Raw genomic sequence first — 13731 nt, 5'->3', positions numbered from 1 at the left:
CATAAAAGGTTTTCCTAAAATCGATCAGGTGGACACAAACACAACACACACTGGCGTTTCCTTGTTAACTTATTGTGGAGTTTTGGCCGAGGAGGTGAAAAATAGAGATCAATGCAGCTTGAAGGTTAGTAATTAAAGTTAAGAATGAAGAATCAGGCATTCAGTGAAGGAAGGAGACAACATACAAATATTTAGGTTTTACGAAATCATATAAATGTTACTCGAGAGAAATAAGACCAAAAAAAAGATATGCTTTTTAAGACTTTATACTGAGGATTTGATTTATAGAGTGACTTGTTAACTTGGTCACTTAATACTTTGAGCTTAAGCAAATGAAGAAAACACATAAAGATTTGACCAAAGTGGAAAGAAGATTACAGTGTGTTTTGGATTCATAATGTCATTCTGAAGTTTGTAAAATGTAATGGAAACACTTGTAAACTGCTTTTCAGTTTTAGTCTGAGCTGCTTTTAAACACTTTTCTGCTCTTTGGACGTCCCCAGAGACAAATTTGGCGTTTAGCTTTATGAGGAGACGTGTGGTTCAACCCAAGAAAACATTAAAAGTGAACTCATTGTTAAGGGTAATATATGTACAAACTACTTTTTAATTTAATCTTGAAATGATTCCATGTGCATTTTGGTCTTGTTTTTATACATACGCGTCCAGTGGAAAAAAATAAATAAAATTAAGTAACGTGTTGAAAAACCCAGTTTGATTAATAGACTCTATAAAAGCACACACAGAAGCTTGTGAATTGCACCTTGTGCTTTCATTGGACCTGTGTGTGTGTTTATTTAGGCTGTGGATTATTTGCTGATAGACAAACAAAGTCATTAAGACAAAAAAAACAACAACACAGCAGCTGTATAACAGGTTTTTTCCGCCCTTATGACATTTCCTCTACAAACTCACACCAAGAAATGGCTTGTACTTGTTTACATTAAAATGACTATAAATTAAACTGCAGTTTGCTAAAAAGAAATTAATTAAATGCATAATTTAATTGAATTATGCATTTAATTTAAAGGATTATTTCCCAGGTGTTTAACATGAGAGGATATAAAGTATAAAGTGGATGAGACCTGAATTTCTATATGTGTAGCTCTCTTAGTCCACAAATCCACTAACGCATCCACTAATCCACCAGAGGTGTGCTCAGGAGTTTATTGGAAATAAGTCTTTCTGCATAAAAAACAACTGATTAGAGTGGGCGGTCCTATTAGTGATTATGTATAGATTACATAATCAAGTATTGCATCACTGGGATTACTCTAGTTTCATTTGTGCACTTTGAATTGCTCTTAGCAAAAGTGGGGGGAAAATAGAAAGCAAATTGAAGCATTTTATAACATGTCTGATTCATTTCTGGGCTATGGTGCTGAAACACCGCTGTTCAAGGCATGGTTCCATGCAACTAACTCCCCTGGACAAGGGCGTATCCTTCTGGTTAGCAAGGTGGGAACCCAAGTTGGAGCCCACTGACATGTGAGGACTGTAGTTTTTTAATTAGAGTAGCTGCTGGTTCCAGAAGTATTTCTCTAGAGCATCTGTATGAGACAAACTAATAAACTAATGCCAATGAAAACCCATTCGAGTCTATGTTAGACGGTCAGAGCAACTGAGCAACCTTGGGGAGGATTTCATGGTGAATGGTTGGGTCAAACAAACACAGACTTTCACCCAGGAGACTGCTGTTCGTGTCCCATGTGAAACCAGGTAGATGTTGAATTATTTAACCTTACTTTTGTTGCGTAACTTGGATACCAATGGATGCGTAGTTAAGTTACATAACATATTACTTATTTTAACTAGAAATTATTCCAGATTTATTTAGAAATGACTCTGTGCATGTAACATGCGGAAATTGACACGCCATCCTTGAGAGTGTCAGAGTTTTTAGACTAGGTGAGAATGTGTTGGTGAGTTTATCTGCATCCGTTGTCAAGTTCTCGCTTTCTGCGATATCCACATGTCGTCGACAGTATAGTTTACATCAGGGGAAGGTTGGGGTTATGCCAAATAATCCAAAGTTAAGGATGAACAGCTGAACAACATTATGAATCTGCTCAAACAGCTGCCCACAATTCTTGACACTTTTCAAAATACAATTTTGTTTGCCACATTTCCGACGGCACCCACAAGTATCGAGGTTTGCTTCCCAGGGCCTAGGTATAGTGTGTGGAGCATGTGTGAGTGTAAGTGTAAACAGGACGTTTGAAACCAAAAGAAAATAAAATGTCTCAATAGTAATCCTGAATAAACAATAACAAACGAGTGGAAAATGAAGCGAGAGGAAGAAGTGATGTAATGTCTAAAATGAAGCCATTGTGTTTGCACTTAGATTTTTTAGTTTCTTTCATGCATACATTCATTCACTCTCCTTTTATTTTTTTATGCCACTTTCTTAGTCAAACTTTTATATTTCTTTCTTTCTTTCATCCACCTTTTTCTTGTTTCACTACTCTATCCTTCTCCTCCCCTTCCTTTTTTTATTATTTTGTATCTTTCTTCACTTTTCTGTATTCCATTTTCAATCCCTCTCTGTTTCTTTTTATTTTTCAGTCTAAATTTCTGTAACTTTCCCGCACTTTCTTGAGTTCCCACCTCTTGTTTCTTTTTCTACATATATTTTTTCCATTAACTCCCTTGCAGATGTGACAACTCTCTCTCTCTCTCTCTCTCTCTCTCTCTCTCTTCTACTGCTTTATGCTCTCTCTCTCTCTCACACACACACACACACACACACACACACACACACACACACACACACACACACAGCTGTATGTAGTTTGGCAGTGTTGGGCAGAGACGCCTGCAGGCTGAGGTCATAACTCTGGGAAAACAGGTGGTAGACTGATGCAGGAGAGAGAATGTATGGACATGAATTCATCATACACACACTCAAGTACATAAACGCATTAATGCAGATAGACACATGTGTTCAGTTAGGTTTATATTGTCTTAAGTATTTGCAGTCAGTCAATAATAACACACAGAGTATCCGTGACAACACAGAAGATACGCAGCACCTTTTGTTTGTTTGTGACGTGATAATACAGTGGAGGGGTCTGATTGGAGGGTATACGAGGGGAAAAGTTAAGGGTGAGAAATGCCCCTCTCCGTCTCCATTAAGCAGTGTTACAGTAAGAGGAATGGGTCCTAATCTGCATCACTTTGCTGTAAAACACACTAATGCCTTTTAATGCTCTGCATCTCCTCTCAGTCACTAAATGTTCTCCTATAAGCTGACGGAAAGCTACCATCGCTCCATTTATCATCAGTACAATAAAAACAATAAATCTTTATGACATCATTCTCAAACTGTTCTACAACTTTATGGACAGAAATAAATGAGCTGCCAATGTCCACGACCGTATGTGTTGAGTGCGGCTGTTTTTCCTGGTGGGCATTAGAGCGTCATCTAGTGGACTGCAGAGGTACTTCATAATGGTTGGATTCAATGAAAATGTGCTTTTTATGGGAAATTTACCACACTAGTTATCTTTTTTATCTTAATGTGCTCAATAATTTACATTTTGGAAAAACATCAACTTAAAATGAATGATTTCAACGACCCGGTACATTTGAATATCACCACGCAAATCAACAAACGTGTTTAGCCACTGTTCAATGTATCCGCATACAGCGATTCGTATAATATATATTAAGCTACTCCTCAACTTTAGTGTATTTTCCTGCGAAAGCCAGCAACACGTGTCAGTTTCCGCTCGTTACTTGCACACTGTCTTTTCAAAGTAAACTGCTGTCTTTAAACGTAAACAACTCAGTAAGGTTTAGGCAATAAAACTACTTGGTTTAGTTTGGGAAAAGTTTCTGAAATACTTAGTTAGGTTTAGGCAACAAAACGATTTAGTTAGGTTTAGGAAAATTGTTTGGTTTAAAATGACTGTGGAAGTGCCGTTACTGATGTACACAAGTAATATCGACATTGACTCCTCGTTTCAGCAGTCTCCTGTGCTTTCTGGATCTTTATACGTCATTGTTGATGATTAGGTAGATAACATAGAAAATATTCTGTGGGATACTTACGAATTACGGCACATTACTTGTCGCAGGTATAGCTACCAATGCTGGGTGAGACCAGCCTGTACTGTTAGCTATAGTTAATGTTAGCTTGGGTGCTGTGTCACAAATTGGATCTGTTTTTGAAACGACAACAAATTATGCGTGAGACAACCCTACGCTAGTACAAGCTCAAAAGTGTGGAGGTATACCCTGAATACATTCAATTTGGATTGATCGTTTATTTTGGTCATAACAGCCCTTTTTTTCTTATTATTTGGAACGTTGTTTTTTGTTTTTTTTCAAGTGGGCCTTAAGTTACAAAAGGTTGAGAACCCCTGAACTAGGACAGTCATTCCCAAAGACTTGGGATTTTACGGGATTTCATATGGGTCGCCAAATAAATTAGCAGAATGTCATTTATTTCTGCAGTACACTTTTGAGCCACATGAAGGAGCCTTGGTGGGATTTTTCAAATGCATGACTCGGCTAAATGTCTGGTTTACCTATTTCATGATAATAGAAGGTAATGGTAAATGGTTATACAAATCGCCATTACAACATTCATTTACGCACAAATTTGCTCTTCTCATGATTTATAGATGAGGCCTGTTGTGAATTGGGTCACGGTGGTTTGTCATTTTAATAAAGTGGGTCCCCTGGTCTAGACCAAACCGGCTGTTATAGCAGCGGATTAACACCCATGGTTTTGCAATGACATGTTCAGTTACCACATATGGCTGTAGTGCATGTATGTCCGCATGCTTCTGTCCGTGTAGGTGGGAAACAAACAGCAGGCTAAAATGACCCGTTGCTTTGCAATTCTTCAAATGATTTAATCTATTAGTTATACAACATAAAGCGTGGTAAATTCAGTCTATTAATTCAGGTTTTGTCATCTAATCAGATGTTTGTGCTGCTAATGCATTGAGTGATGTGATGCTAAACTAAAAGATGTGTAAACTCTGACCTTCACCTGGTGGTCATTGTAAAGTAAACAGCCACAAATATCAAGAAACAACATCATTGCCTTCAGAAAGGCATTCATTTTTATCAGATTAAAAAAATATCCTCTTATGTTGTTACCACTCACTTGATACATATAGGCTGTTGTGTTTCTCCACAACTCACATGCACCTGAGAGGTCAGTTAACAGCAAGGTATGTTAGTATACGGCGCTATAGTATGGTAATGTAATTTCAGTGTAGTCCGCCTTCACCGTCTGCATTCAGAAGCTGTGTGATATGAATATTCATGAGGAAATGGGGTTAAGGTTATTGGACATTTGTGTGCAGCATCGCCTTCATGATGATGTTAAGATGAATAATCTTTAACCACCTTGATAATTGGTTAATACAAAAACGTTTAGAGTGTCAGGTCGTGTGACGAAAAATGCTAAAATGTTTCACGTTACTGAAAGTATAAAGGAACTGTGAGAAAAACTAATAATTATTAAATATAAATAAATACTAAATTATACGAATGTATAAAATAGAGTCAAAATGAAGAAAAATGAGCTACAGAATATCTTACATACTACAGTACCAGTCAAAAGTTTGGACACACCTTCTCATTCAATGGTTTTTCTTTATTTTTATTTTTATTTTTTTCTACATTGTAGATTAATATTGAAGACATCCAAACTATGAAGGAACACATATGGAATTATGTGGTAAACAAACAAATGCTGAACAAAATGCTGTTTTAGATTTTAGATTTAGTAGTTGAATGAGAAGGTGCATCTATATAATATATAAATATGACAAACCACTGCAAAACAATACAAATAAAACACTAATCATATATCTTAATTTAGAATATTGTATTCTATAAATTAATATAATAAACAAAAATAATGTTGTGCTGTGCTGGTACTTACTAACTTATTCTCTAATTTATAAGCATATTTAAAATGTCTTACATGCATCAAAACACAAAGGTCACATGACAAAATAACCAATTATCATGTCTTCAGTCTGAACAGATCATCCAGATGCATTTTGCTCAGAAAACATTAACCTCATAGAGACATTTTCGACATGACATAGTTATTTTGTCTTCTTCCCTCCATTTTCCACCGTTTCATTTTTCTTTCTTTTTTTTTTACTGACATTTTACTCGACAAAGAAGTCTGTCATCCTTCACTCTGTTCATTACACAGGACAGAAAATTAGGAAGAAAAAATACATACATATCACGCCACTGGAAAATGTAGCCGTGCTTTTCCTCCCATGGAAGTTCTCAACACTGGGCTCTGTGTGTGTGTGCGCGTGTGTGTGTATGTGTGTGTGTCTGTGTGTGTGTGTGTGCTTGGGCGCGTGCATGTGTGTGTTGACGTCGCTACAGCAGGTGCTTTCTGTCAAGTGTTCAGTTTGCACAGAGGAGAGACTGTTCATTTTTAAGAATGTTCCACCGAATTCGTGTGTGTGTGTGTGTGTGAAACCAATGTAGACCCCAGTCCAGTTTGTTTAAGGTTCAAATATACAATTTATATCAAATCACATGCATCGACGCATGCATCAACAAAAAATGGATATTAATTTAATGTTGAATATGCCTACTCCCCAGAGGATGATCCCAGACCTTCCCTCTGGCGCCACCCTCAGTAAAAAAAAAAATTGTTCTAAGAATGCACAGGAAATATCACGATCTGTAACCACCATATTTCCAGAAAAAATGTCCTGATCAAATTCCCCCCTCTTCTGGGGTTGAACCCTTCCTGTTTCATAGTGCATCTCCTCCTCCTCTGCAGAGGTGTTTTGTTTTGTTTTTTCAGACTGCGACAGTAATTGAAAACGACAAAAGGAAATTGCAGAAATCCGTCTTGTATGGGGCGAAATATTACAATTTAGGGAGTCGGTAAATTGATGGAGTTTATTCCTCCGTCGGATGCGTTACTGCAGCGGCAGAGAGCGACTTGTCCCTACTGTTTACAGCTGCATGACAAACCTGTCTGCGTGTGTTTGTGTATGCAAGTATGTGTTTGAGGGAGAGAGAGAGAGAGAGAGAGATCTCTTGACCCAGAAATTCTCTTCTTCCTGTGTAATCAGCACACAAACACACACACACATACACACATATTGTAAATGAACACACTTCCCAGTGATCAACAGCATTGCAGATGACAGCTACTCAGCAGCTCCTCCTCTCTCTTTGGCTCTGGCTCTTTTTAATTCCAATCTGCTTTATTGGAATGACATTTATATGTATGTCTGTGTGGCCCAAGTGGAAAAGAAAAATAGCATGTAAAAGAATGGAGAGAGTGACGGTAATAGAATCCGCAGAAAAAAGTTTTCAGTGATCGTTAAAAGTAAAGCATAAATAACTATTAGTTCCTGTCACATAGCATTATTTATGTTTGAGGGCTCTTTTTGACAGGATACAGTATATTTGAGGCCTCTGATGTGAACGGTATCAAACTTTCAGGAAATAGGGCCTATCACTATGCAACCTATTAAGGTTGCATAGTGATGTTGTTGTGGGCTTTTTTGTAATAGTGTTAAAATAGTATTACTAACAAATATTAGGTTTTTTTTGTGGGGCACCCATATTAATGGATGCTCCCTTAGCATCCGCCAGTACCTCCTACGCCTTAGGCCGGCTCTTCACATGATGTTGTATAATGAATCGCAACTTTTTTCTTTGTGTTCGGAAAAAACAACTTTCAGATTTTAGAGGGTCCTTGAATGCACCAACAAGGATATATTTTGTCTTTTGTTACGATGTTGTGATAATACCGTTGTTAGCAGTGCCTTGCACATCTGTGTTTTAAGAGGTGGCTGCTGAGCATCCACTTTTTTTATTTCTTTTTTTTAAATCAAGCAAACAATATTTACTTCATACTTTTCACAGCAACCACATGTGGGTTTCATTTATTGTCTGGGGTTGATTTTCAGATGCAACATCTCATGACTGTGATGTTGTTTCAGCAGTCAACAATCAAATCGCAGATGGCCGAGTGTCCTTGAATGAAACTCAAAAAACAAGTAAATAAATTCAAAAGTTAAGATAAGATCTACTACCTAGCTTTTTTTCCCCTGCAGCTTTCAAACTGCAAATTTGCAAATTTCCCCGCTGCGGGACTAATAAAGGATTATCTTATCTTAAACGCAGTCTTGGCTGACACAATCAACACATTTTCACTAATACTTGCATGTTGTTATTGGCTGCGAGATTGATTTTATTTGTCATCCAATCGGATGTCTGGAACCTGAGGGACAGTGGGTAAGTGGGCGTGGCTGTGGTTTGCGGTGACAATGAGAGCAACACCAGCAGCGGATTAGTTTATGTGTAATTTATTTATATTTTTTCTCTTCCGTCTGTCTCCTCGTCTTCCCTCCTCATTGAACTGAATGAAGGAAGAGAGGGGGAAGGCTCGTTAAAAATATAAAAGCCCTCCATTAAAAATGTACGCCACCCTCTCTGTCTCCCTCAGTGCTGCCATTTCACATTTGGGAATCCAGGCAGTGATGAAAGGCAGAGAACAAAACGAAAATACGGAAAGAAAGACAAGAGGCAAATATTAAAAAAGGGAGCAGACAGACATATGGACGAGTAGACGCTCAGTTTGAAACATACACACACACACACAGTGAACACACACGCATGCAAACAAGTGAGTCGACATTTTGTGATATTTGCGTGGAGCGAGAGGGGAGTTTGGCATGCGGTGGGCAAGACCTCACTGTCAGCCAGCTGGATTAACAGACAGATGGAGGTAGGGCTGCCCGATTATGGAAAAACAAATCATAATTGCAAAGATTCCGGTCAATATTGAAAAAACATCAATTAACTTGACTTTTGAAACATCATGCAACATTTTGTAGTCTACATTTTAAAGTCGAATGCATCAATGTGGGCCACTTTGAGAGCTAAATTAGGAGACTGGATCTACGAAGAGCTTTGTGCTCTTGTGAACATTTTAATCATAAACACCTAGGTTGTATATATATATGAATGATTATGACACGGCAAAAAAAGTCCCAACCACATAGCATAGTGAAGGGCACCATTGTTTAGGAACGGTGTGCCTTGGATTTATACCACAAGGACAAAGACGGGGATTCTTTTTATGTCCTTTATTTTATTCTCATATTCGTTGGAAGCCAAAATTGGATTTAGATTTTTTGATTCTGAAAGCATTCGCTGAGTTCCCAAAAGACGAACCATTCTTATACACTTAATAGCCGGCAACTGTCCCACGTTCACTGTCAGTTGGTTTTAACAATTATACTAATTGTAATTCTTTCAGGAAATTTGCACCAATATCAACTAAGGCGGGTTCTATACCAGCCGATCATGTTGCCCTGTCTCGTTTAAGAGCCCTATGTCACTTTAAAGACCTTAAATATATATATTTAGTTTGTACTGTGCTCACATGGCAAATAATCTTACATAAAGTGTGCATGAGCTGACACAGAGAAGACTGAGGGCCAGCTAGTACTTACTGCCGTCTGTTTGTCAGTCAGAGCTTGGTAGCCGGGACTAAATGGGAACTCCAATGATTTTACCCGTAACAGGCTTGTTCAAAGGTGTTGGGGAGGACTACTGCATGAACGAAAGGTTGTATAAAGCCTTTTGTGGCTCCAAAGGGAGCCAAACCAAATCTGATAAAGCGATATTACTTGAGTCAGCGCCGGCTGGGGCTGAAGACTACAATTGTTAAAAAACAGCTCAAGGCTATGTTAGCTGCTACTAGAATAACACACCTGAATTTCTGACTAAACTTTTTTACTTGCATCGTGGGTAATGTAGGCAACATCTTTTGGCAAGGAGGAACAGGTGGCAACCTCCAGGTCTGAAAAGTAAAGACACAGCAAAAGTGCCTTTAACCTGCATTCTTTCTAATGACCATCAGGGGGTGACTCCTCTGATTGTATAGAAGTCTTTGAGAAAATGACTCTACTTCTCTCTTGATTTATTCCCTCATAAACATTGTAAACACGAGTTTATGGTCTCAATCACTCGTTTCGAGTCTTCTTCAATACAGCATGATGTTCATTTAGAAAATGATGGTCCATTTAGAGTCAAATAGACCATAAAGCAGGGTATGCTTTAGGGCAGGGCTATCTTCTGATTGACAGGTCGCTACCATGGGGTTGTCCGGTCTGGGAGTTGTCTGTGTTTTCCTCTTAGAAATTGAACCCTTTCACAGGGTGTCGTCAGTTCATGAATGAAGTAATTGGTGAGGGCAAAATACCCAGACCCCCCTCTGATTATTACACCATTAAAGACCCTCCACACTGCCATTCAGCTTACTGATGTTCAAAGCTTTTTACACAACATTTATGTATCAGCTTATACAGAAACATAACTATCATTATTCATATACAGCCACTGTCCTGCTGATATGTTCAAAGTAAATAGCTCAGGAAAAGGAGGGTGAGAGAGAGAGAGAGAGAGACCATTCTGAACCGCAGGATGCCACGAGAAAGCTGGCATCATACACACACACACACACACAAACACACACACACACACACACACACACACACACACACACACACACACACTCACACACGAAGAGAGCCCATTTCGTGCCAAAACAGTGAGTCCCTGCTGGAAGCTTCTCGGTGCTCTGGGAATTAGAAATCCCACAATTAAACATATGGGCATTAAGATAATTGTCAGTTGTTGTGCTTTCGCGCGTACATGTATGTGTGCGCGTGTGTGCATGTGCATGCGCATGCGTGTGGCAGACAGATGGATAGGATTCAGCCAAGTACACAAACACACACACATGTAGCCCTACAGTATTTCCATGATAACACACAAGAAAAACAAGGAGATGCACTGGAGTTCCAAAAAGCAAAAAACTAAAAGAGTAAATATACATGTCAGACATGCAGATATGAACCTGGACTGAGACACACACACACACACACACACACACACACACACACACACACACACACACACACTGACAGATACATACTCAGATACACACAAGCACAGACTGTCTGGAGGAGCAGAGCACAGTTTGCCCACCTGAGGTTGTACTGTACTGAATAAAGGGAGAGAGAAAAAAAATGAGCGGAAAGATGTGTGTGAGTGTGCGCGTGCGTTTGTGTGTGCGAGTGTCAGATGGAGATCAGTGTCTTAGAAAGGCAGAGGATGCCCTCAGCAGGCCAATTCCAGAACTGCAACATCTGGAGGAGAAAGAAAGAATATTACATGGACTATTCCAGCGTTAGATCGATTTTCCACTGTTGGTTTTATGACCATCTAATTTGGTAATTGTAACACTTGGTAAGTGTTGAAGAGTGATATTTTGCTTCCCCTCCTCTGGTGTTCTCACATTAGATTAATACAAAAACGATTATATACAATTGGTTCTAGTCGTGTAACTGTCTATTGGCTCAAAGTGCACTAAGGAACAATAAGATTTAGAAAAAGTAAGTATTGGAAAAACGTTTTTTTAATACAGTCAATTTAAAACCAAGCCAGATAATACATAATTTATATATTTTAAGTAATTGAGGGACTTAATCGTATTGAAAAAATAATTGTTAAAACACCTTCATTTTGGGGACGTATTAGTCTCTGCACTTTGATTTGCAGTTGATTTGTTTGAAAGGCGATGTATCAACAATATTTGATAATATGATATATTATAATAGTTATATGTATTATATAGCACATAAACAAAATGTTGCCACAATTTGAACCATATATTCTTGTTTTTTGTTTAAATATTTGCACAAATTAAAAAAAAAATCCAACTGGCGAATACCCTGTAGAATAAACATAACTGTAGGAGAGCCCTATGTCACTTTAAAGAGCCTAAAGGTCTCTGAAAAACTATTTTTTGCTTTGATTTAAAAGGAGAATATATATATGACCTAATTAATAACTGTTATAAACACTATTGACATTAAACAAAACCCCATCAGTTCAGACCCGGAAACGGCTTCACTACACCAGGACTTGGATGGAATCAGAGCAGAGCTGCTTGTTGAAATAAAAACAAAAACACTCACCATCTCTCTTCACTCTGTTTTCCAGGGGGGCTCTCACAGAGAAGATGGCGGTGGAGTGGGCCCCTTGCGAGGCGGACACTCGATGGCGGGCCAGGGGCCTCAGCTGCCGGGTCAGTCGGCCACGTCGCCGGACCTCAATCAGCCCGACCCGTACCGCGGTAAGACCCACCTCCTTTTTAAACACCAGTTACATAGACACACATCAGCGTTGTTCTCCTTCTTTGTTAGTTACTTCTTCATATTTATTAATTATACATTTACATGAATTGGAAAACGATACTCTTTTACATTTCAGTCGCTTTAATTCAAGCATATACAAATTACATGTGTCCGTCATTTCTCAGTGAGTGAACGATGATCATGCAGAAAAACAAACAGTCGCTGATGGACAAACTGTATCAGCATCTGTTGTTTTTGTTCATGCGTGTGTTCATGTGTAAGCACAGGCATCCCACTGGTATCCCATCATGCACTTTAGGCATACACACACACACACACACCATATTTCCAACCCCAAATAGAAGCATAATAATGATAATGATGATTAAATGAAAGCTAGTGAAGAGGAACATGAAAGGGAGAGAAAAGTAAAAGTGGAATTTACAGAAGTGGATGAAGATTAAAAGGAAGATGAAGTGCTGAAATGAAAAGAAGTCGGGAAACAAAGAAGAAGAAAAGAAGGAAAAGAGGACGATGAAGTTAGTGGAGGTAAATTAAGAGGAAGAAGATAACCGCAAGTCAGAGAAAGCTGAAAGGGAAAGATCAAGAAAAAGGAAAAAAAGAAAAGGAAGAGCAAGAAATCAAAGAATACAGATAACTGAAGATAAAAAAGAAAATAGGAGGGAAGAGAGAGCAGAGGGAACAGATCAATAAGAGAAAGGAACAAGACCATTAGGAATGTAGAAGATGAAGAAGAGGAGAAAGAAAATGTAGAAGAAAGATGATCTGCCAGAAAAAAGGAAAAGAGGAAAGACAAGATCAAATGAAGAGAATTAAAACACTGACATACAAAACAAAGAAGAGAGAAACGAACGGTAAAAAAAAATAGAATAAAATGACAAAAAAAGAAGGTGAAGATGAGGAAAGTTGACGCGTATAGCTGGGTCTCAGCTGGCGAGCTTCGACTTCACTGCCGAGCCGCGGAAAAAATATAAAACCTAACGAGTGGTGTAAATAAATATATGTGTGTGTGTGTGATATGAATATGGAGGAGGAGAAGTGTATATGAGCGCTGTGGAGCAAATTAGCCCTGAGCTCGTTTTTTTAAAGGCTGAAAATGAGTCTGCTGGCAGGGAAAGTTCAGCGAGCAGCAGCCGGAGCCAAGTGTGTAATGAGGTGAGAGGGAGAGAAACACACACACACACACACACACACAGTCAGGCAGAAGTTGTTCCTTACTCCTTCATCCGTTCACACACACACACACACACACACACACACACACACACACACACACACACACACACACACACACACACACACACACACACACAGAGTTGAGTGTGTGTAGAGGCTGTAAATAGAGGGCATTAAAATGGTTTTGGCAACAAACCCTCCAAACTCGGTAGCAGAGCTCTGGTTTCACCCTCTGTCTCTCGCTCTCTCCCTCTCTCTCGCCCCCTCTCTCTCTAAATTTCAAAATAAGATTTATATGTTATTCATAGTATATGATGTTTATATTCATATGACATTTTATATGTTTTATACTTGCTTTCAAACTGCTTAC

The 13731-nt window shown here is 38.6% G+C and overlaps 1 protein-coding gene across 2 annotated transcripts in view; it reads left to right on the top strand.

Annotated features, from left to right (window-relative positions):
• The window catches only part of LOC129101982 (transcription factor 4-like), a 221563-nt gene that overhangs the window by 198420 nt on the left and 9412 nt on the right, over positions 1 to 13731 (top strand). For both annotated transcript variants that reach the window (XM_054611869.1, XM_054611867.1), the window contains one exon: positions 12031 to 12163. In XM_054611869.1, coding sequence (XP_054467844.1) covers positions 12031 to 12163 — 133 coding nt within the window. The remainder of the gene's footprint in view (positions 1 to 12030; positions 12164 to 13731) is intronic.

Source organism: Anoplopoma fimbria, chromosome 14 (assembly GCF_027596085.1).
Source record: "Anoplopoma fimbria isolate UVic2021 breed Golden Eagle Sablefish chromosome 14, Afim_UVic_2022, whole genome shotgun sequence".
In the NCBI taxonomy this organism is placed as follows: domain Eukaryota; kingdom Metazoa; phylum Chordata; class Actinopteri; order Perciformes; family Anoplopomatidae; genus Anoplopoma; species Anoplopoma fimbria.
This window is presented reverse-complemented; position numbering and strand designations above follow the sequence as displayed.